Source organism: Tursiops truncatus, chromosome 20 (genome assembly GCF_011762595.2).
Source record: "Tursiops truncatus isolate mTurTru1 chromosome 20, mTurTru1.mat.Y, whole genome shotgun sequence".
Lineage (NCBI taxonomy): Eukaryota > Metazoa > Chordata > Mammalia > Artiodactyla > Delphinidae > Tursiops > Tursiops truncatus.
The window spans coordinates 42002567-42027490 of record NC_047053.1 but is presented as its reverse complement, the minus strand read 5'-3'; the positions used below and the strand labels follow the sequence as shown (position 1 = coordinate 42027490).

Genomic DNA, 24924 nt, shown 5'->3' with positions numbered 1-24924 from the left:
CTCCCCACCCCCTCCCCCAGCCCTAGGTAACCACTAACCTATTTTTTGTCTCTATTGATTTCCCTATTCTGGACATTTCATGTAACATTCCTCTTTTTTTGGGCCATTGTCTAAATCATCATCCTCATCATCACTATCTTTTGTAGAGCCCCTTACAACTTGCAAAGTCCTTTCATATATATTATTGTTGTGGACTAATTACAAAAAACACAAAAACAAAGACAAAAACTAGCCCAATTTTTCCTCCCTCCCTTTGTTATTCAAATAGGCTCCTGCTTGCTTTGGCCAGTGGGATGTTAGCCAACAGGAAGGAAGCAGAGGCTTGAGAAAGTGCTGCAAGTTTCCACTTCCTCTCCTGCTCCTCTGCTATCTCCCTGTAAACATACCTGGGCTGCCCTGTGGAGAAAGAGAGGTACATGGTCCAGCCGCCCCATCACCTCAGCAACAGCCAGCCAACCACCAGCCCTGTGAGGAAGCCAGCCTACATCACGAAGGCACAAACTTGCGAGCTAAAGAAATGTTTATTGTCGTGTGCCGCTGAGGTTTTGTGGTTATCTTTTACTACAGCATTATTGTGGCAATAAAACACAATTATCTCATTTGTTTCTTATCACAATCCTGTGAGGCTGGTAGAGTAGAAAAATAAAATCTAAAATTAAGACATGAAAATACAGAAGAGGGAGGAAACCAGCACACATTGAACATCTATTCTGAGCCAAGTCCTGGGCTTGGAATTTTCCCATATATTATTATCTCATTCGATTCTCACAACGAACCCGAGATCGCTGTGTTACTGGAAGGAATGCTGTGGCTGTAGATTACAGTGTGTCTGCTAATGTCTTACGGAATAAAGCTTCTTCACCAGATCAGAAAAGAAGTCTGGAGAGATCCCAGGGTTGATGCAACATCTCAACAAAGTCATCAACAAAGTCTCCATGGATAACCAACAAGGACCTACTGTATAGCACAGGGAACTCTGCTCAATGTTATGTGGCAGCCTGGATGAGAGGGGAGTTTGGGGGAGAATAGATACATGTATATGTATGGCTGAGTCCCTTTGCTGTGCACCTGGAACTATCACAACATTGTTAGCTGGCTATACTTCAATATAAAATAAAAAGTTTAAAAAAAACAATAAAAAACAACCCAGCCTCCTATCTTTCTGCCCCACCATCCTTGCTGTTAGCTTTTCTTTCTCAGGCTTATTACTTTATGGTTGCAGGATGGTTGCCACAGCTCCAAGCATCACATCAGCACCCAATCTCATTCATGGCAGGAAAATGGGAGCAGGACTTCTTGGCATGTGAAGAAGAAAAATCCTCCCCAGAAGTCCCCCAGTAGCCTCCCCTTTATATCTCATTGCCTAAAACTGGGTCACATGCCCACCCTGAAACTAATCAATAACAAAAAGAAAATGACATGACCATGCTTGGAGTAGACCAATTGTACTTTATCCACTGAAATTTCAGGAGGGACCCTCCTTCCCAGAGCATGTTCCATCTAAACAAAATCTAAGGAAAAAGGAGAGATTAGGTTTTGGATGGGCAACAAACACGGTGACATCCACAGGTATTATTATTTCCCACTTTACAGATAATGAAACTGAGACTTGGGAGTTCAAATAAGTTGCCCGATGTCATCCAGCTGAGAATTGGTAGAGCTAAGTTTCAAATCCAGCTCTGTCTGGCTGCAAAGCCCTTTCTTCTACATGGTAAGGGCCTTTGACCAAATTTCCGCAGTTAAGGAATGCCAGGGCAGGGCTAGAACCTGGGTCCTGGCTGGGAGCGTTATTCTCACCACAGCTGCTTGTTTCTCCCTTGCCTGGGCACTCCCTTCATACACACATTCCTGTCATCCAACTCCCTTCCTCCTTCTCCCCTCTGAATATTTTCAGTGTCTCCAGAGTGGCCATGGTGCCACGATTTATGGCGAATCACAGGAGGTGCTCCCACGCGTAATATATTCCAGCCTGAGAAGCCTTCAGTTGCGGCTTCAGGGTCTGTAAAATGATTTAGCCCTACCTCTCTCTCACGGTCACTCCAGAAGACTGTGCATCACATTCCCAGGAATAAGGATACTCAACCTTATGTACCTGAGCCTGGTAATAGATAGCTCCCCCTGACTGCCCCAACCCCCTGCCTACTCTTCTCCAGGAGAAATGGCCTCAGCTCCTTCAATTCAGTGAAGTTTACCATCTTCCTACCACCTTTCTGGCTCTCAAAGAAGTATTCCATGTATGCCTTTTTCTGTCCTGATGACAGCTCTTTAATCATGCTTACTGGCTGCCCTGTACCAACTTCGCTCGAGGGAGGTCACTTTGATATCCAGAAAACACCCTCATGGATGGCTCCCCCTCGACCTTCACTCTCACCCTCTCACCATCCCTGGGCCTGGGAGTCTGCTGGTTTCACACAGGCCTGTCACAGGGGCTGTGAAATGCGTTCCTACTCCTTTGCAAATGGCTTCTTCTTAGTAGAAAACACACACACACACACACACACACACACACACGCACACTGACAGGCTCTTGGTGTCCACTCAAACCTCCTTCCCCACCCCAGCCCCTCCCACCTGGCCTGGAGACGCCCCCCTAAACAGATCAGTCGACTGGAACAGAGGCCAACCTGCCAGGCCTGCCCCCACGTCTGTCCTGGAAGAAACACACTTCCTGAGCACCGAATTTCAGAAGCTCAAGGAAGAATCTCAAGGTTGAGTCACACACAGGTTGGACTTGAAAAAAGATACAGAGGCCAGAGAACTACAGAATATAGAAGATAAAACCAGAATGGGGAGAAGCTTCAAGACCATCTAAGCCGGTGATTTTCAAACTACTTTTCAGCAGCAGAAATTTGGTCTTCCAAATGAGATTGAGGCAGGAGATAGGTGGGCCCCAGATACTCCAAGATGAAGATAATAGCAAGAGTGAGAGAGGAGCTGAGCCCTGCCCGGATAAGAGACCACATATTTCTCATTCTCAAAGTCAAGGAGACCTCCCCAACTCCACATGAGCAGAAAGGCTCCTTGGAGGTCAAAACGGGAGGGGACGTCAACCTCCCCCATAGTAAGTGATGTCAACCTACCCATAGGCCTCTTCGTTAGAATCCATCTTGGCTGAGAGATGCGCACGTACACAGGGGAGGATCCTGAGATAAACCAAATATGGACTCAGAACCAGGCAAAGCAAGATGATTGGCCAAAGGAAACCCAGAAGAAATGCCCCATATAAGTGATTCAAACTACCACGAGGGCGCAACTCTCTCTCTGAGTCGCCCCTGTGTGTCTATTCACACGTACCCATTTTCCTTCTAATAAACACTTTACTTGTTTCACTACTTTCTGTCTCTGTGGGAATTCATTTCTACAAAGCCGACAGGTCAGGGTATCGTCACTGGCCACTGGTCCCTGGTGATCTGGTGGCTAGAATTCAGCGCCCTCCCTGCTGCAGCCTGACTTCAATCTCTGGCCAGGGAACCGAAATCCTGCTTCAAGATGCTGCAGGCCGAGGCCACTGGAGATCAAGATGTTTATACAGAACCCGAAGACATAAAGGCAAGTGAGGCCACTCTAATTAAGCAGAGGTGATGGATTTGACACATACCTTGACCCTCAGCAGAACCCTGGGTTCTGTGGGACACGCTTTGAAAACGATTGCTGTAGTCGAGTCTTTCGTTTTACCAATGGGGAAACAGAGGCCCAAATAAAGGAAGTGATTTGTCGTGCAAAGTGGGCAGCCAGGCTGGAGCTGAGATGCCGGAATCTGTTTGCCAAATCCAGGAGCCAACAGTTGGTCAAGGTCTCCATGTTACAGTTGGGGGGAGGGGAGTCCAGATGAGAGGCCCTTCACCCCAGAAGAGAGGCCAGGCTTTTGGTCTTTTTCCCTCACACCAGGCCTCGGGGGAGTATTCCCAGGGCAATCTTCATCACACTCAACTCCCAACATCCATTTAACACACTAAATGAGATATCGGTCTCTCACCAAGAATAGATCCAAAGCGGAAAGCCAGCTGAAGCTGGTCCAAGGCTACACTGGGACCTCAATGTTTGTGATGCTGTCAGCCAGGGGACACTCGCTTTCCAGATGGAGCAGCGCGGCTGGGCTGAGGGTCTGAGAACTGAGAAGAGGAAGAATCACTGCCCTCCTGTCCCCTCCCCTCCCTACCCCCAGCCTCACAAGATCTGGGGGAGGGGGAGTTTAAAGTATAATTGAGGTATGGGGGTGCTACTGTTATATAAATGAGGAAGGGAAAGAACAAAGCAGGGACCTCCTAGGACAAAATGTACGAAGTACTACCTTGAAGCCTAGTTCTCAGATCGGTCCCCTGGCAGTAGCGTCAGCACCAGTTGGGAATTTGTTAGAAATGCATTTTCCAGGGCCGCAGCCCAGACCTACTGAATCAGAAACTGTAGGGGTGTGGCCCAGCGGCCTGTGTTTTAACAGCCCTCCAGGGGATCTTGTTGTGCAAAATTTGAGAACTGCTGCCTTAGCACCTTGTTCCTGAGTTACTGCAGCGACACTTGGGCTGAGGAGACTCGGGAGTGAGAATGGGGCCATTTGAGATCAGGCCCTAAAGAGAACAAAACGCGCTGGGGGTGACCCTGCAGGGGCCGCTGTTAGAGAGGAAAAAGAATCTTGTTTTAAAAATCACAAAATTTGGCCAGGATGTGAAGAAACTGGAACCCTTGTACTTTGCTGGTGAGAATGTAAGATGGTACACCCTCTGTGGAAAACAGCTTAGTAGTTTCTCAAAAGGTAAACCCAGAGTTACCATTTGACCTAGCAATTCCACTCCTAGGTATATCCCCAAAAGAACTGAGGCTGGACGCAAGGTGGGGGAGAGTTTGGTCCCTCACACAGTGTTGCAGTGAGCAGCTCCCATGACCTCACACTTCACCATGTCCATGGCACCCAGACCACGTCTCCTGCGTCCACAAGGCCTGAGATGGAGCCCTGGACAGGCCTGGGCCTCCCACCTCAGCTGCTTGACCTGAGGGTAAACCAGGTGGCCTGGGTCACTGAAGACAAGGGCTGCTCGGAAGGAGTGGCCCGGATGTGAATCTGGGGAACACATGGATGCCCAGCGTATCACCGGTCTGACCTTACCCAGAAGACCTCCACCCCAGATCATGTGGGCTTTAAATTCAAGCTAACCCCCGCCCCCTGCCTAGATCCATCCAGCACCTGCTAGGCTCTGAGGCTTTTTTCTGTGGTCTAGAAAACACATCCCTTCCTTTCAAGGGCTTTAGTTTCCTGCTCTATAAAATGAGGCATATCTCCAGAGTCCCTCCTGGCTCTGACCTAGGACTTTCAGGAGAGGATCATGGCTTATGCGGGGCAGGGGTGGGGAGGCTTGGGTGAGAATGGGGGCGGGGCAGGAATGAACTGGAACCGAAGGTGACAGGAGGCCTCTGGTGAGGGGGTTGTCCCAATCTCTTCCCTTCACGTGATCAAATGATCGTGAGTTAATCCACAGACACCATGCGGGGCCTGGCACGTAGGAAGCTCTCATTCATTGTAACTGACAACTATTATGATTGCCGGTAGCCCTATCTTATAAACAGTCCTCTTGCTTAATCACCAGTATGCACAAATGTTTGAATTGCTGCATCATCGAATCAAGAATTGCTGAGTCATTGAATCCACAGCAGGCAGGACCATCAAAAGGGAGCAGTCTCTCCAAGTGGGAAGCATTGCTGAGTCAGTGCAATGTACCCTCCTGAGCCATGCCTCTACTCATGCTGCCCTTGCTGCTCCTAGGTCTTTCCAAAAGCCAAATCCCACTCTAAGGTCCAATCCAGGGAGGTGCTGCGTGACCACGACTTCATCTGACTCTCCCAACAACTCTAAATAGTTCTCATTACACCCCACAGAAAATGAAACTGAGGTTCTCAGAGGTCACACAGCCTGGTCTCACACCCCAGTCTTTTTGGCCCTATGGCCCATGGCGCTCCCACTTCTAGGTGGCCTTCCAGCTTCCAGACTGAGCTAACCTTTCCTCCCTCGGTGTGGCCTGACCTTTCTTTACCTTCCTTTATAGCACTTACCACATCGCCTTGTCATTTCTCTGGGCACCTAGGCCCCTAGACTTGAGAGTCCCACACGGGCAGACAAGAACCATGTCTAGTCTTCCTCCTGTGCCCCACATCCAATACAGTCCCAGGCTCACATTGGGTCCCAGTCAGGGGCTCTGAATGGGTCCATACATTGGAGGCTCTTGCTACTTGCCAGGGAGCATCACTGCCACAGGGGCAGGCCTCTTAGAGGAGAATGCGTTCTGAGGTTCAAGTTTCCATCTTCCTTTGGGTACCCCATCTCCCTCTAAAGTTGGGAATGGCCTATGTTTCCCACCCTCCCAGTGACCCAGCTGCCTGCTTTCTCTGGCCCCCAGCATGGTCTAGAGCAAGGGTCCCCAACCCCCAGTACTGGTACCGCAGCCTGTTAGGAACGGGCCATGCGGCAGCAGGTGAGCGGACGGCAAGCGAAGCTTCATCTGCCGCTCCCCATGGCTCGTATTACTGCCTGAACCATTCTCCCACCCCTCCCCAGTCCGTGTAAAAATTATCTTCCACGAAACCGGTCCCTGGTGCCAAAAAGGTTGGGGACCACTGGTCTAGAGTGAGGGTTTCTGCCCTGGGTCCTGACCCGTGGGAGAATCGGGAGAGAAGTCAGGCCCCTCTTTGCAGAAAAAATTCGAAGCCCAGCCACGTGAAACTTTTTCACGTACAGGAAATTTGCATATATCAATGGTTTGGCATCTCCCAAAGTCCATCAATGAAGCCCCAAAGTCATTTAGACCCCAAATTAGACGTCCACCCAAGAAGTTTGGGAAGCAACTAGTGTAAACAGCAGAGGGCAGGGCTCTGAGGCTTCTGGGTAGAAATCGGTGTCATAGTGAACCCTGGAGGAGACCCCAAATCAGCCTCCCCACGCCTTCTCTGGCCACCCTGACATCTCCCCCGCCTCTTCCTCTGCCCACCTTCTCTGGCTGAGAAAACCTCTCTTCTTTCCCTAAGAGTCTTCTTACATGGAGGTATATCTAACGTGAGTAGTTTTGCATTTGCTTCATCAGGAAGGCTTTAAAAATGCATTTTCGGGTCTGTTCAGTACAGTGTGTCTCCATGTAAAAATTTCCAAGCAAGTCACTTTAAGGAAGTTGATTGTTTTTATTCCTTCCGTCCAACCTTGCCAGGCCACGGCCCAGTGCAAACCATGTGAGAACGTCACAAACCATAAAGCAAATTTGGGGCTTCCAAGAACCCTACCTGCCCAATTACCTCCATTCTACCTAACTGATTGGGACCCCTGGCTAGCACCTGTGCGGCTGGACCAAAGGATAAACTATGAGATGTCAATGTCCCCTCCTGTCCCCCAGACCCATAGTGACATTGGCCACCGTGACCAAAATCACCCTTCACAGGGGTTATTTTCTCAATTTTACAGGTGAGGAAAAAGAGGCCCCGGGAGATGAAAGTGTCTGTCAAGTTGTCCAGCAAATCAGTGGCCTGGTCTTCTGACTAGAGAGGGGGCCTCAGAAACCACTGCTGGCTTGTGACTCTGTTGGTTAAGAATTCTAAGAGAAAAGAAAACACTTGGAGGTTGTATACAGGACTTAGCATTGCTCTGGAGTTTCCCAGACACCGCAGTTTGATCAGCTCAAAAAGGCCCAGACAGTGCTGGGGACAGCAGTGGGGACAGGGCTGACAGCTGGGCTCCAGACCAAGCGTCTGAGCGCAGACTGCTGACTCTTTGCGGTGACACTCTACTCCAGCCCCTGGAGAGGAGTGATGTGTCTGACGGGGGCGCCGCAGGAAACAGCCGAGCCTCCCAATCCACAGCAGGCTTCTGCAGGAACATTTCCTTTTAGAAGCAAGACAGAGAGCAGCATGGATTTCTCCTCCAAGCACAGGGCCTTGACGTCCACAGAAGAATGCCCTTGTCCCCAGGTCACACGTGGCCCTGCTCTCCCTTCTGGCTTTCTGTGCCCGTCCTCCCCCTCCTCCTTTGCCCTGATGCTGCCTGCACAGACCCAGGAGCCTCTCAGATCAGGACCGACACCCCCTGGGCTGATGCCCAACTCAGCCCTGCGACAGAGGCAGATACTGAAGGGCCCAGCCCAGTGCCTTGTACATGGTATGCATTCAACAACTTTTTGCTGAGTTAAAGAGCTGGGAAAAAATCATGAGGGTGATCTAGAATCTGGAAGAGCAAGTCTGTTGGGGGCGGGTGTGTGGGAATCGATTGGTTCCAGTGAACAATGGGCCTCTCCTGGCCAGAGGAGTTTATGCTTGAGGCCCTCTACTTGCACCCAAAGTGGTATAAACTTCAGGCTTCACAAAACCTGGATCCACCCCTGGTCCTTGTGCTCCAGCTTTACAAACTCTGAGGCCTGCATATTTGAAAGGAGAATCCCAGCATTAGGTAGAATTCCAAAAGATTATCTGGTTCATCCCGCAAGCAGGTAGATCCATCAACTCCCAGGACCTCTTTTCTCAGGAATCTGCAAGGGTAGATGTCACCTCCCAATTGCCTTTCTAATGTTTGATTCCCTTAAAATCAAGAAAGTTCTCTTTAAGTCTGACTGCTGCCTCCTACTTTAATGGAACATCATTTCCTCCATTCAGGCTTTGTGGATACAGAGACCATACTTCCCCTTCCCCTAAGAATATTGGCATCTCCCTCAGAAAACCTAGTAGACAGATGGCAAAGACAATGCAACGTCCTTACCACACTGCGTCCTCCTCCAGAGCACACAGGAAGACCTCCCTTCCCATCCTTCCTTACAGGTAACGTGGGGTCATATGACAGAGTTCTGGCCAATGGTCATGGGTAAAAGTGATATAAACCCCTTCCAGTCTCAGCCCTTAAAAACATCTTGCTTGAACTTCCAGTTCTTTCTCCCCTTCTGCAGAACCTTGGGAAAAATGTGTATTCCAGACGATACAGTTGTGAGATGGATGTAGCCTGGGTCCCTGAGCCACCTCTTGGAGGGAGCTACCAAGCAGGGACAAGTTGGAGAAATTAGGGAGGAATGAACTTTTACTGTGTTAAGACACTGAAATTCCAGCATTGAATTATTACCGCAGTGTAGCCTAACCTATCCTGATTAATACAGTCGTGGTCTCTCCCCCCAGCCCCCACTCTCTCAAGTTTAGGTTGCCTCTTCCATGGCAACTTAGAAGTTCACACGAACACAAAGTAGGAGAGCGGGCGATGCATCACGACAGAAATCACTTTAAGGAAAATGAATTCAAATGAATCACTAAACCATCCCTGAGCCTCCTCTCCCAGTTAAACATCACCAACACCTTCAAACATTCCCCTGGATCCAAAGTCCATCCCTTTGATCATCTAAGGCTCCTTTTTCAGGATTTCCCTCAGTTTCCCACATCTTTTTTAAGAACCAGTGACCCAGATTAGAAAGATCGCTCTGATAAGAAGAGACTCTGTAACATATTTGGTATAGAATACAGGAGACCTCCTCTTGTTTTTTCTTATGTCTATAGCTGCAAAAACACAATATAGCATGAAAAATCTTTAATCCCACAGGTTAAACCTGGCAAATCAAGCACATGGATTTATCACTGTTTCTTTCTGAAAGTCCACTAAAATGTGCGTCAAGGTATAAAAAAGGTATAAGCCCACAGGAATGAAAAGAATAAGAGAAAAAAAACTAGCAGAAGACAAAAGATGTCAACAGATTTTTGGAAGATGGAAAGCAGGTGGAGGAATTATCAGAGCTGAGAAATCTGAATACCATGTGCCTACACAGGGGGGATGCTAATGAGAATGGAGCCAGTTCAAGCTGTGGAATCTTGGCAAGACAAAGGGATTGCAGGTACCGACCGGGGACCACAAAAGACAAGGATGAGTCGTAGAAATGGAAACTGGACAAGTTCAGCCCAACTGGAAACTGGGGGATCAGCAGAAAGATGCCCAAGGTCCCCACACCCATTTGGTACAGCTAGGTGATCACCTTTCCCTACCCCAGCAGGGGGTTTATTCAGTGGAGAAATTGAGAGTCTAAAGCCCAAATCGGGACTTCCCTGGTGGCACAGTGGTTAAGAATCCACCTGCCAATTCAGGGGACACGGGTTTGATCCCTGGTCCGGGAAGATTCCCACATGCTGCGGAGCAACTAAGCCCGTGCGCCACAACTACTGAGCCTGAGTTCTAGAGCCCGTGAACCACAACTACTGAGCCTGCGTGCCACAACTACTGAAGCCCACATGCCTAGAGCCCGTGCTCTGCAACAAGAGAAGCCACCGCAGTGGGAAGCCCGTGCACCTCAATGAAGAGTAGCCCCCGCTCGCTGCAGCTAGAGAAAGCCTGCACGCAGCAACAAAGACCCAACACAGCCAGAAATTAATTAATTAATTAATTTAAAAAAATTAAATACCTCTTAAAAAAAAAAAAAAAGAACAGGAACAGTAGAGGAGAGAGGCCCCAGAGGGAAAATAGGAGGACTAAATGAAACCCTATCTACAAACGGTTGTGCCCCCAGGGCCACACAGCTCTGAGGATATTGGCAACTGATCTGCGACGCCACCCCATTCATCCACCCCCACCCCAGAGAGGTAGCTGCTGGATTCTTCTTTGGAGAAATTGAATGGCCCCTAAAAAAGACCTGCTACTGACATTTGGGGAACCCCAAAGAAATGGCCTCTATAGAGCTCCTATGGTGAAGCTCATCAACTGACAAATGACACCCGTGCAGAGAATGTCCAGATGCTTCTTAATACTTTACGCTTAAATATTAGTGGACTGCAAAGGATAACCAAGAACTTGAGAAACATCGGCAATATGGACAGGAGCTGAAACCAGCTGATCACCAACCAAAGAGAGGAACCTGGAGGAAAGAAAACATCAAAGAAGTGGTCACGGGCTTCCCTGGTGGCGCAGTGGTTGGGAGTCCGCCTGCCGATGCAGGGGACACGGGTTCGTGCCCCGGTCCGGGAAAATCCCACGTGCCGCGGAGTGGTTGGGCCCGTGAGCCATGGCCGCTGAGCCTGCGCGTCCGGAGCCTGTGCTCCGCAACGGGAGAGGCCACAACAGTGAGAGGCCCGCGTACCGCAAAAAAAAAAAAAAAAAAAAAAAAAAAAAGAAGTGGTCATGAATATCTTCAGAGAGATAAAAGGACATATTTCACCCATGAAACTAGAACAAAAAACTACACGAGAAGGAATAATCCAAACTGGATTGTGGTGATGCTGCACATTTCTGTAAATTTACTAAAAATCATTGAATCATACACTTAAAATGGATGAATTTTATGGTATGTAAATTGAACCCTCAAAATACTGTTGTATAAAAGGGAATAATCAGAAAAAAAAAGGAGCAAACCCTTAGATATTGAAAATATGATAGCAGAAATAAAACAGTCAATAGAAGGGTTTGGAAGATAAAGGCAAGAAAATCTTTGAAAGTGGAAAAAAATAAAAGTATGGAAAATAAGAGAGAGAAAAAATAGGGAAAGCAGAAGATCCACCTGGGAGGCCCAACAAAAGAAAGAGAATAGAGAAAATGGAAGGGAATGTACTATCAAAGAAATAACACTAGAAAATTTCCCACGACTGAAGGACCTGCATTTCCAGATTTTGAAAGTCCATTGAGCATCCAACACATGAATGAATGGAGGCCCAGACTTCTTTCATGGTGATGTGTATGAAGATAAAAGAAGATATTAAGTTTCCAGAGGGGGGGATAATATCAGACTGTAAAACAAAGAGATCAATACTAAGAATGGCATCAGACTTCTCATCGGCAACTTTTCATTCTAGAGGTCAGAAAACAACAGAGGAATACATCCAGAATTGCCCCCTTCAATGGTAAAAACAACAAACAAAACTAATTTTAGAAAGTAAGTCTTGGATGAGATCAAACGTGTGTGTGTTTGTGTGTATGTGTGTGTCTGTGTGTCTATGTGTGTGTGTGTGCGTCTATTTGTGTGCATGTGTGTCTGTGTGTGTTTGTCTGTGTCTGTGTGTATGAGTCTGTGTCTGTGGGGGTGTGTATGTGAGTCTGTGTCTGTGTGTCTGTGGGGATGCGTGTTTCTATGTTCATCTCTTCTGGCTTTCTCAAAGACCCTCTCTCTCAGGGCCTCTCTCTTCTTTCACGTCATTTTTTCTGCACACTGCCCTCCTTCCTCTCCCCTTCCTGTTCTCTCTTCCTCCTTGTCTTTCTTCCTTAACTGACCATCACAAAGAACGGGAGGAATTTTTTTCCTAATTGCTTCCTTCATTTGTTGTCATTTTCTCTTCTCTCTTCTCCATCTTAAGATCAAACATACGGAACACTTTATGTTTTTGATTACAAAATTGAAATAAAGCTGCTTTTTGTTTTTTCCCTCTGTAGTCTGTGGGAGGACTCTCCCTGGGTTTCTGCCTGGGAGATCCTGTCTCATTTCCACCTTTGGTGGGTGCAGTTCACATTTTGTGGATCACCTCAGATGAGAATAAGAGCTAGCTCTGAGCTCAAATTCATCGTGTACATTTGGAGACAATTCCAAACGGGTCTCTCCTAGTTCATTAGGAAAAAAGAGCTTAAATTTGGTCCTCAATAGGACAAGATCCCCTTGTTCTTGATCCTTCTACCCAGCTGGCCTTCCAAACCCCAAGCCCTCACTAAAGCGGTTCTGTGGCTCTAGGCCAGGCATCAGGCAGGGACTGGATCCTGCTTAGTGTCGAGACTGGCAGCAAGAACAATCCACTCCTCAGCACACATTTGTGGAGTGCCAACTATGGGCTCGGCCCTGGGATACAGAGACACCCGAGACCTGGCCCTTATTCTCAAGAACTCACTGTGTGTGGCAGGGGAACAAACACCTAAACAAATAACCATCACTCACCATGACCACTGTGGACGCCAGAGCAGCACGGAGAAGGTAGGGATTCCCTCCATCCTGGGGTACTGAAGAAGGCTTCCCAGAGGAGGTGACCCGGGAACCGAGTCTTCAAGGACACGTGAGTCACCATCGGATGGAGAAGGCCCAAGGTAGGGGAGGGCAGGCTTGGCAGAGCGAACGGCCTGTGCAAAGGCACTGAGGTGTTTAAGGACATTTCTGTGTGACCCAATTGGGGGGAGGGTATCCCAACTCTCCCCTCGGAGCTCCCCAGGCCCCCGTGACATGTGTCACCCTGTCAGGGGAGAGACAGCCGTGTCTGGTCCTGCATGATTCCATGGTGTCCTGTGAGTGACAGCTCTGTCATTAGCAGGGCAGAGGCACGCTGTCCCTGGATGAGGAGCTCAGGATCTGACGGCCATGCTGTCAGCCACCAGCCCCATTCATTCCCAGCCAGACGCTTACCTCCGCTGGCCCCTGCCCCTCCGCAGAATCGCCAGCTCTCCCGGGAGGCTAAGGGCGGGGGCAGCCCTGTCTCTGTGGGGGCTGGGCTGGACCAGTCTTCAGGGCCGCGGTGACCGGCTCCATGGTAGCAATGGTAAAAACAGCAGCAGGGTGGACAGATCACAGCTTTGGAGAGTCTTGTCCAGGACTCACTGTGTATTCCATCTCTGTGGCCCAAAACCCTCCCCTCCCCAGTGCCTGGCATGTGGCAGGCCCTTCATACGTGTTTGTTGAAGGAAAACTGTGCTAGGAAAGGGAAGAGGAGAGTAAGAGAGAGAGACAGACAGAAAGATTGATTTTCAGATGGGAGAGAACGAGGTGAGGTGTTGGGAGCACCGAGGACCCCGGGCACACAGTGGTTCCGGATCACACATACGGGGCACGTGTTAAACTCCAGGCCCTATTGCAATACCTTACACGAATTAACTCCATAGACCCTCACAACAATTCCATTTTGCAGTTGAGGAAATTGAAGCCAAAAGGGCTAGGTAACTCGCTCAAGGTCAACTTGCTAATGCACAGGGGAGCCGCCTGGCCTCAGAACCCGCTCTTCTAACCGCGCAGTGTGAGGAATGCCGCAGCCGGGAAAGGGAAGGATCTTCATGGGACACAGAGGAGATGGCGCCCCTGGGGGACGGGGATCACTGACCAGGAGGGTGAGACAGTGCCCTCGCGGATTGCTCAGCGCAGGCTCTGGCCCTCAGGCCTCTGCACAGGCTTCCTGCAGACCCGCTCCTGCGCCCACTGGCTCCTGCAGTCTGCTGGCCTGAGCGTTCCCGATCAGGAGTGTGGTGGTCCCCAGGGGGCCTTGGCCTCCACTGCCAGTTGTGGGTCGAAGGAGCTCGGCTCTCAAAGCCTCGGACACCATCTCTTTACAAACACAGCTGGCCAGACGGTCAGCTCACTTTGCCCAGTGCCCAGATCCCAGCCAGCCGGGCTGCCCCCAGGGGGTCAGCTGAGTGAGGGTGGGTTCCCACAGTGGCTTTCAAAGGCCACCAAGAAACCCTCCTCTCCAGAACCCACTATCACTTCCCTCCCACGGTCCTCCCTCACTACCTGGGCCTTGTATTCTCCCTGGTCTGATGTCCCAAGCCATCACCTCTACTCCTCACTGAATAGTAATCACCCTTATTTGAATCCCTGGTCTGATGTCCCAAGCCATCACCTCTACTCCTCACTGAATAGTAATCACCCTCATCTGAATATCACCTTGTGCCTGGCACTCTGTCGAGCCCACTGCGTGACTCACCTCGTTGAGTCTTTGTTACTGCATCCTAGAGGGCAGGTATCATTCTCTTCTCCGTGCAGGAGGGAAGGGAGGTGTAGGGCATCCCCTGGTGGGCTGGGATTCCAACCTAACCTACCTGTTGGAGCCAAGCCATGCCCTTCAGCCTTTGTCTTCTTAGTGACGCAAGGGGCCCTGGGGCCCCTCTCTTTTACCACTGGCTTAGATACCTTCTCAGACTACATAGCTTCATCTGAGATGAGAAATGAAGTCCGAACAAGGATGTTTCCAAGAGCAGAGATGGCAGCCTCTGTCACAGGGGAAGGAAGCCCACGGGAGTCATCTAAGTGCTAAGATGCCCCAAAGGGATCGAAGGAGCTGCAGACACATCATGGGCTGCAGGGGTTCACAGGGGTCAAAGGGCATGGCCAAGTAGGAGAGGCGGGGGCAGAGGAGGCCGGGGACACCCACTGCTCCATCCACTGGAGAGGGCAGAAAACGAGAAATAGAGGACTGCTGATTTTAGCAGATAACTGGCCCTACAAGAAAACAAAGGTGGCAGTGGGAGACATTTCGTGCGGGCACAGATTCAGGATGTACAGGAAGTGGAAACCCAGGCTGGACTCACGGATTGCCAAACTCCCGGGTGTGGTCCCACCTGCCCTGGTTTATCACTAGCACCACTCTCAGGGCCAGAGTGCCATCTACAGGGAACCCTGCATCAACACGGAGGCTACTGGGGCTGGTCTTAAGGGTTGCTGATCATCAGTCAGTGTCTGGTAATGATTGTGGGCTACAAACCAGCGCCCAGGCAGCTGTCTAAAGCTTAGGGCAGTCACATAGTCACCACTCCTTTCCAGCAACCTTCTGAGTAATTCGGGAGGGTATTATTGTACCCATTTTATGGATGGAGAAACTGAGTCTCAGAAAGCTAGAACCTAACTAGTTGGCAGTGGAGCCAGGCAGGGATTCCAGCTCAGACCCTTTGACAAAAAAAAACCTCTGTGCACTACAGCTGTCTCTCTTGTCACAGAAGAAAGAGAAGAAGTGTGGTGGATGAGATGGGATGAATGAAGTGAAAATCTGCTGGTTGGAGGGGTCAGAGAGCAAGAATTGGTGGCTTGGTTCTGTCACGGGCAGAGAGGACCTTGAACCTGCCAAACCATACCCACCCCAGCCAGGGAGACCAGACATCCCCAGACAGCCCATTCTCCTGGGTCTGTCAGCAGATTAAACACATGAAATTGAGCTGTTTAAGTGGGATTGTTGAGGGGGGTGAGGCGGAGTTTTTAAACACCTCAATAACTGACAAGATAATTGAGAACACTCTTTTTTACTCTCTTTGGTGCCTGTCTTCACAGCAAGTCCTCGTCAGCCAGAACTTGGAGGCTGAGGCTGTCTGCCCTAATGAGGAGGAAATACTCAAGTTGTCTAAACTCACTGATTTTTCTGAAATTTGAAACTTCGAATTTCCTGAGCCACGTTCTGTTAATTGGCCATCCAGATTCTCGAGCTTGTGTTTAAGTGTCATTGATACAAAACAAAGCGACCCAGTCAAGTTTACAATGACAGCTGTGCATCCGTTAGCCACATGGGAAGGGTTGACTCAGAAGTGGTTCACAGTGAATTTATTTATTCCTGGGACAACCTGCTTTTACCACCCAACTTAAATCCCCCAGGAGTTTGTCCCAAGACTAGAAGGTAGCTGCTATAATATCCCAGGCTAATTGCAATATTATCCTAATGGAAGCCAATTACAAGGAAGATCGGCCTCGCCAGCCAACGCTTCCTCTCCTACACCCAGAGCTCACAAAGGTAGATTCTACTGTTCTGGATAACTTTGTCATCTGATTATCTGTAATGCAGCTCTTTTTCTTTCTAATTTCCACTGTTGCACATTTATACTCCCTAATTAGTCACCAAGTATTTATTGGTTGCCTTCTGCCTGCTCATCCCTATGATGTTTGCTTTGGAATGGAAGCCCTAAAAGAGAAATATTTGCTCCTTTGGGGCGTTAGCCTCTTCTGGGGTCTTTAGTTAGACGAACAAGTAACATATATTGAGCAGTCTTTGTGTGCAAATCACTTGCCGGGAAATCCTCACATCTGAGAATGGATCCGTTGTGGAGAATTTCTAAGGTCATTAAAGGAGAAAGAACTAGAAATGATATCGCCCTGGGACTTTTCTCTACATGACCCAGCCAGAAGAGCATAAGAGAGAACTTTGATTTCATTCACTAACTCACCAAATATTTGTTAAACACCTACCCAGTGCCAGGTCCTAGGAGGCAATTTCACAAAAACAAAGGGATTGCAAAAAACGAGCCCTTATCTCCAAGAGTTGACAGCACAGCGAGGAGGCTATATCTTTAGGATTTTTTTAATGCAAATCACAGCATGGAACAGAGTCAAGATTCAGGAGTGGTGAGGAAATTCGGCTCTGGGGAAGTCATAAGAAAGACTCATTCTGCTAAAAGTACAGCGTCCTGTAAGTTTCTACCTGTTTATGGCCGGCCTCAGTCCTCAGCAAGTTGAGAAAATAGTAGAGAGAGCCACTCCTCTGGACTCATTTCTGACCCTCATTGTTGAAAAGAAGAAATGATGGTGCAGTGGGGTTCTCCAAAGAAATAGAACCAGTAGGATATAGAGTGATATATGAGAGGAAATTTATTATGGGAATTGACTTACACAATTATGGAGGCTGAGATGTGCTGTGATCTGCTGTCTGCAAGCTGGAGGACCAGGAAAGCTGGTGGCATAAAGAAGGCCAAAGGAGGGTCAGCCTGGTGTAAGTCCTGGAGACCAAGGCCAAGAACCAGGACCTCCGATTCCGATGTCCGAGGCCGGGAGAGATGGATGTCTTAGCTCAAGAAGAGAAAGAATTCGCCTTTCCTCCACGTTTTTATTCTGTTCTAGCCCTCAATAGAATGGATGATGCCAGCCCACAGCGGTGAGGATGAATCTTTTTCACTCAGTCTACTGAGTCAAATGCTAATCCCTTCTGGAAATACCCTCAACAGACATACCCAGAAATACCGTTTTACCAACCAGCTGGGCATCCCCTAGCCCAGTCAAGCTGACTAGTAAAATGAACTTTCACAGATGGGCTCACAGCGGTACAGCCCCCATCTGGAATGATGTCCCTCCACTTCCTGACCACGCCCAGCTTCCCAAACTTTAACCTTTGGACTCCTTTTCCCTGCATCCTAGGGCCTAGGTCTCGATGCTCAACCTACCTCTCCATCTTCTGCATCCTTCCTTGGTTAATTTTTAGCTTCTCGCTTATCTTACAAAGACATTTAGCCTGAGTCCTGACCTTGCATCATCCCTTCAGCCCCAGGGAACGACCCCTCCTGCAGGTCTTGGAAGGCAGGACTCCTCCCAAACCCGGATCATTCTGGCTTCAGAGGCAGGACCCACCCGTCCACGAGAGGGTAATGAGATGCAGCTTTTAAAGAAATGCAAGTGGGGAATTCCTTGGTGGTCTAGTGGTTAGGACTCCGCACTCTCACTGCCAAGGGCCTGGGTTCGATCCCTGGTTGAGGAACTAAAATCCCACAACCTGTGCAGTGTGGCCAAAATAAATAAGTGAAAAAAAAAGAAAAAGAAAAGAAACACAAGTGGTTGCACCAGGAGCTCACAGCTGAACCCAGATTTTAAGAGGCTGCGAATGAGAAAAACTGAAGGACCAATTATAAGAATGGATAGTTTCAGAAACGTTTACTAATGAGATGAATATGTGTTAAGTCATTTAGCACAGTGCCTAGAACGCAGTAAGTATTCAATAAATATTAAGTGGTATTCATATTAGTAGTAGTAGTATTGAATCTCAGAATGATGAGAGCTTATAATAAAATGTAAATGTAACAAAAGCAGCCTTTAAAAGCTAAAATTTTTTTCAGAGCAAGAATAACAGTCCAAGGCAGACGATGTGATGTTAATAAAACACTGAAAAAAGTTAAAGCCTTATTTCTCCTAATTTTCTTCCACTTCCTTTGTTAAAGAAAATAATATTCAACCTGGAAAGGTTAACAAACATGATTATGGAATAATGGGGACCCAAGATAGACAATGCGGCACTCAAGGAGAGCCTTGCTGCTTTGCACGAGCTCTTGATTCCAACTAAATATATCTGAAAGATTTCCAGTATGCTATAGAACCCCTACTGGTAAATCTTGAGAAATCAGGAGGCTGAGAGGGGTGGGGATAAATTGGAGATGCCCAGATTTGACAGAGAAAATGGATTCCAGGAATTACAGATTGGTATGTCTGCTGTTGATCTGTAGTCAGCTAGGTTTTGAGCCCTTATCAAAGATGGCAGGTGTTACTGGTGGCCAAGGTGGCTTATTAAGGGTAATTGGTCAAATTGACCTCATTTCCATTATTAATAGATTGGTACATGGAGGCATTGCTATACAAATTGTATACTTCATTTTAGCAAAGCACCTGACAGAATTTTTCAGGATTTCTGATGGGCAAGATGAAGAATAAGGGCTAGGTTTGAAGTATGACTACCAAATTGTAGGTGGCTGAATATCCACATCTGAAGAATTAAACAGGGACTTCCCTGGTGGTGTAGTGGTTAAGAATCCGCCTGCCAACACAGGGGACACAGGTTCGAGCCCTGGTTCGGAAAGATCCTACATGCCGCGGAGTAACTAAGTCTGTGTGCCACAACTACTGATCCTGCACTCTAGAGCCCACGCGCCGCAACTACTGAGCCCACGCGCCACACCTACTGAGGCCCTCGCACCTAGAGCCCGTGCTCTGCAATGACAAGCCACCGCAATGAGAAGCCTGCACACTGCAACGAAGAGCAGCTCCAGCTTGCCGCAACTAGAGAAAGCCCACGCACAGCAACGAAGACCAAACACAGCCAAAAAATAAATTTAAAAAAATAATAATCAGAGTGCCCAATCCAGAGCACATTCTAGGTGCTCAGTAAATATTTGTTTATTTATTTATTTATACAAATACATGAATGAATCAAGCTAGAGGGAGGTTTCTGATGGCATGCCCTAATCTCGTTCAATATGTCTTATCAGTGATTGAGATGATGACTTATGAGTCATGATATCAAATTTGCAGAAAGTCAAACTTGGAGGGAGAACTGCTACATTCAATGGCAAAATCCAAGATTCAGAATGAAGCCAACATACTCCCTCTCATGAGAGCACCGGAATCACAGCTAGCTGCTGAACAATCATCGACAGGAAGACACTGGAACTCACCAAGGAGGATACCCCACATGCAAAGACAGAGGAGACGCCACAATGAGACGGTAGGAGGGGCGCAATCACAATAAAATCAAATCCCATAACCGCTGGGTGGGTGACTCACAAACTGGAGAACACTTATACCACAGAAGTCCACCCACTGGAGTGAAGGTTCTGAGCCACACATCAGGCTTCACAACCTGGGGGTCCAGCAACGGGAGGAGGAATTCCTAGAGAATCAGACTTTGAAGGCTAGTGGGATTTAACTGCAGGACTTCGACAGGACTCGGGGAAACAGAGACTCTACCCTTGGAGGACACACACAAAGTAGTGTGCACATCAGGACCCAGGGGAAGGAGCAGTGACCCCAGGGGAGACTGAACCAGACCTACCTGCTAGTGTTGGAGGGTCTCCTGCAGAGGTAGGGGGTGGCTGTGGCTCACCGTGAGGACAAGGACACTGGCAGCAGAAGTTCTGGGAAGTACTCCTTGGCGTGAGCCCTCCCAGGGTCCACCATTAGCCCCACCAAAGAGCCAGGTAGGCTCCAGTCTTGGGTCGCTTCAGCCAAACAACCAACAGGGAGGGAACCCAGCCCCACCCATCAGCAGACAAGCAGATTAAAGTGTTACTGAGCTCTGCCCACCAGAGCAACACCCAGCTCTACCCACCACCAGTCCCTCCCATCAGGAAACTTCCACAAGCCTCTAAGATAGCCTCATCCACCAGAGGGCAGACAGCAGAAGCAAGAACTACAATTCTGCAGCCTGTGGAACAAAAATCACATTCACAGAAAGATAAACAAGATGAAAAGGCAGAGGGTACATACCAGATGAAGGAACAAGATAAAACCCCAGAAAAACAACTAAATGAAGTGCAGATAGGCAACCTTCCAGAAAAAGAATTCAGAATAATGATAGTGAAGATGATCCAGGACCTCGGAAAAAGAAAGGAGGCAAAGATCGAGAAGATGCAAGAAATGTTTAACAAAGACCTAGAAGAATTAAAGAACAATCAAACAGAGATGAACAACACAATAACTGAAACGAAAACTACACTAGAAGGAATCAATAGCAGAATAACTGAGGCAGAAGAACAGATAAGTGACCTGGAAGACAGAATGGTGGAATTCACTGCTGCGGAACAGAATAAAGAAAAAAGAATGAAAAGAAATAAAGACAGCCTAAGAGACCTCTGGGACAACATTAAACACAACAACATTCGCATTATAGGGGTCCCAGAAGGAGAAGAGAGAAAGGACCAGAGAAAATATTTGAAGGGATTATAGTCGAAAACCTCCCTAATATGGGAAAGGAAATAGCCACCCAAGTCCAGGAAGCACAGAGAGTCCCAGGCAGGAAAAACCAAGGAGAAACACACCGGGACACATAGTAATCAAATTGACAAAAATTAAAGACAAAGAAAAATTATTGAAAGCAACAAGGGAAAAACGACAAATAACATACAAGAGAATCCCCATAAGGTTAACAGCAGATTTCTTAGCAGAAACTCTACAAGCCAGAAGGGAGTGGCATGATATATTTAAAGTGATGAAAGGGAAGAACCTACAACCAAGATTACTCCACCTGGCAAGGATCTCATTCAGATTCGATGGAGAAATCAAAAGCTTTACAGACAGCAAACGCTAAGAGAATTCAGCACCACCAAACCAGCTCTACAACAAATGCTAAAGGAACTTCTCTAAGTGGGAAACACAAGAGAAGAAAAGGACCTACAAAAATAAAACCGTAACAATTTAGAAAATGGTAATAGGAACATACATATTGATAATTACCTTCAACGTGAATGGACTAAATTCTCCAACCAAAAGACACAGGCTCGCTGGATGGATACAAAACCAAGACCCATATATATGCTGTCTACAAGAGATCCACTTCAGACCCAGGGACACATACAGACTGAAAGTGAGGGGATGGAAAAAGATATTCCATGCAAATGGAAATCAAAAGAAAGCTGGAGTAGCAATACTCATATCAGATAAAATAGACTTTAAAATACAGAATGTTACAAGAGACAAGGAAGGACACTACATAATGACCAAGGGATCAATCCAAGAAAAAGATATAACAATTATAAATATATATACACCCAACATAGGAGAACCTCAATACATAAGGCAACTGCTAACAGCTATAAAAGAGGAAATCGACAGTAACACAATAACAGTGGGGGACTTTAACACCTCACTTACACCAATGGACAGATCATCCAGACATAAAATTAACAAGGAAACACAAGCTTTAAATGACACAATAGACCAGATAGATTTAATTGATATTTATAGGACATGCCTTCCAAAAACAGCAGATTACTCTTTCTTCTCAAGTACACATGGGACATTCTCCAGGGTAGATCACATCCTGGGTCACAAATCAAGTCTCAGTAAATTTAAGAAAATTGAAATCATATCAAGCATCTTTTCTAACCACAACACTACGAGATTAGAAATCAATTACAGGGAAATAAAAAAAACACAAACACATGGAGGCTAAACAATACGTTACTAAACAACCAAGAGATCACTGAAGAAATCAAAGAGGAAATCAAAAAATACCTAGAGACAAATTACAATGAAAATACAACACTGCAAAACCTATGGGATGCAGCAAAAGCAGTTCTAAGAGGGAAGTTTATAGCAATACAAGCCTACCTCAAGAAACAAGAAAAATCTCAAATAAACAATCTAACCTTACACCTAAAGGAACTAGAGAAAGAAGAACAAACAAAACCCAAAGTTAGCAGAATGAAAGAAATCATAAAGATCAGAGCAGAAATAAATGAAATAGAAACAAAGAAAACAATAGCAAAGATCAATAAAACTAAAACTGGTTCTTTGAGAAGATTAACAAATTGATAAACCATTAGCCAGACTCATCAAGAAAAAGAGGGAGAGGACTCAAATCAATAAAATTAGAAATGAAAAAGGAGAAGTTACAACAGACACCGCAAAAATACAAAGCACCCTAAGAGACCATACAAAGAGACTCTATGCCAATAAAATGGACAACCTGGAAGAAATGGACAAATTCTTAGAAAAGTATAAACTTCCAAAACTGAATCAGGAAGAAATAGAAAATATGAACAGACCAATCACAAGTAATGAAATTGAAACTGTGATTAAAAATCTTCCAGGACTTCCCTGGTGGCACAGTGGTTAAGAATCTACCTGCTAATGAAGGGGACAGGGGTTCTATCCCCGGTCCGGGAAGATCCCACGTGCCGTGGAGCACCTAAGCCCGTGCACCACAACTACTGAGCCCATGTGCCACAACTACTGAAGTCCATGCGCCTGGAGCCCGTGCTCCTCAACAAGAGGAGCCACCGCGATGAGAAGCCCGCACACCACAGTGAAGAGTAGCCCCCGCTCACCACAACTAGAGAAAGCCCATGTAGAGCAACAAAGACCCAACACAGCCTAAATAAATTTTAAAAATAAATAAAATAAAATAAAAATCTTCCAACAAACAAAAGTCCAGGACCAGATGGCTTCACAGATGAATTCTATCAAACACTTAGAGGAGAGCTAACACCCATCCTACTCAAACTCTTCCAAAAAGTTGCAGAGGAAAGAAAACTCCCAAACTCATTCTGTGAGGCCACCATCACCCTGATACCAAAACCAGACAAATATACTACAAAAAAAGAAAATTACAGACCAGTATCACTGATGAATATAGATGCAAAAATCCTCAACAAAATACTAGCAAACAGAATCCAACAACATATTAAAAGCATCATACACCATGATGAAGTGGGATTTATCCCAGAGAAACAAGCATTCTTCAATATACATAAACCAATCAATGTGATACACCATATTAACAAATTGAAGAAAAAACATATGATCATCTCAATAGATGCAGAAAAAGCTTTTGACAAAATTCAACACCCATTTATGATAAAAACTCTTCAGAAAGTGGGCATAGAGGGAACCTACTTCAACATAATAAAGGCCATATATGACAAACCCACAGCAAACATCATTCTCAATGGTGAAAAACTGAAAGCTTTTCCTCTAAGATCAGGAACAAGACAAGGATGTCCACTCTCACCACTATTATTCAACATAGTTTTGGAAGTCCTAGCTACGGCAATCAGAGAAGAAAAAGAAATAAAAGGAATACAAATTGGAAAAGAAGAAGTAAAACTGTCAACTGTGTGCACTTGACATGATACTATACATAGAGCATCCTAAAGATGCCACCAGAAAACTACTAGAGCTAATCAATGAATTTGGTAAAGTTGCAGGACACAAAATTAATGCACAGAAATCTCTTGCATTCCTATACACTAACAACAAAAGGTCAGAAAGAGAAATTAAGGAAACCCTCCCATTTACCATTGCGACAAAAAGAATAAAATACCTAGGAATAAACCTACCTAGGGAGACAAAAGACCTGTATGCAGAAAACTATAAGACACTGATGAAAGAAATTAAAGATGATACCAACAGATGGAGAGATATACCATGTTCTTGGATTGGAAGAATCAATATTGTGAAAATGACTATACTACCCAAAGCAATCTACAGATTCAATGCAATCCCTATCAAATTATCAGTGGCATCTTTTACAGAACTAGAACAAAAAATCTTAAAATTTGTATGGAGACACAAAAGACCCCGAACAGCCAAAGCAGTCTTGAGGGAAAAACACAGAGCTGGAGGAATCAGACTCCCTGACTTCGGACTACACTACAAAGCTACAGTAATCAAGATAATATGGTACTGGCACAAAAACAGAAACATAGATCAATGGAACAAGATAGAAAGCCCAGAGATAAACCCACACACCTATGGTCAGCTAATCTATGACAAAGGCGGCAAGGATATACAATGGAGAAAAGACAGTCTCTTCAATAAGCGGTGCTGGGAAAACTGGACAGCTACATGTAAAAGAACGAAATTAGAACACTCCCTAACACCATACACAAAAATAAACTCAAAATGGGTTAGACACCTAAATGTAAGACCGGACACTGTAAAACTCTTAGAGGAAAACATAGGAAGAACGCTCTTTGACATAAATCACAGCAAGATCTTTTTTGATCCACCTCCTAGAGGAATGGAAATAAAAATAAACAAACGGGACCTAATGAAACTTAAAAGCTTTTGCACAGCAAAGAAA

The 24924-nt window shown here is 46.6% G+C and overlaps 1 protein-coding gene across 5 annotated transcripts in view; it reads right to left on the bottom strand.

Annotated features, from left to right (window-relative positions):
- Nucleotides 1-24924, bottom strand: part of LOC101331038 (ADP-ribosylation factor 2) — a 102991-nt gene that overhangs the window by 56290 nt on the left and 21777 nt on the right. Inside the window, exon 5 of one of the 5 annotated variants that reach the window (XM_073797552.1) lies at nt 19502-19784. The exons of the other annotated variants lie outside the window; for them this stretch is intronic. Within the exon in view, the coding sequence (XP_073653653.1) occupies nt 19704-19784 (81 nt within the window). The 3' untranslated portion in view covers nt 19502-19703. Of the gene's footprint in view, nt 1-19501; nt 19785-24924 lie in introns of those variants that run through there. 5 annotated transcript variants of the gene reach the window in all.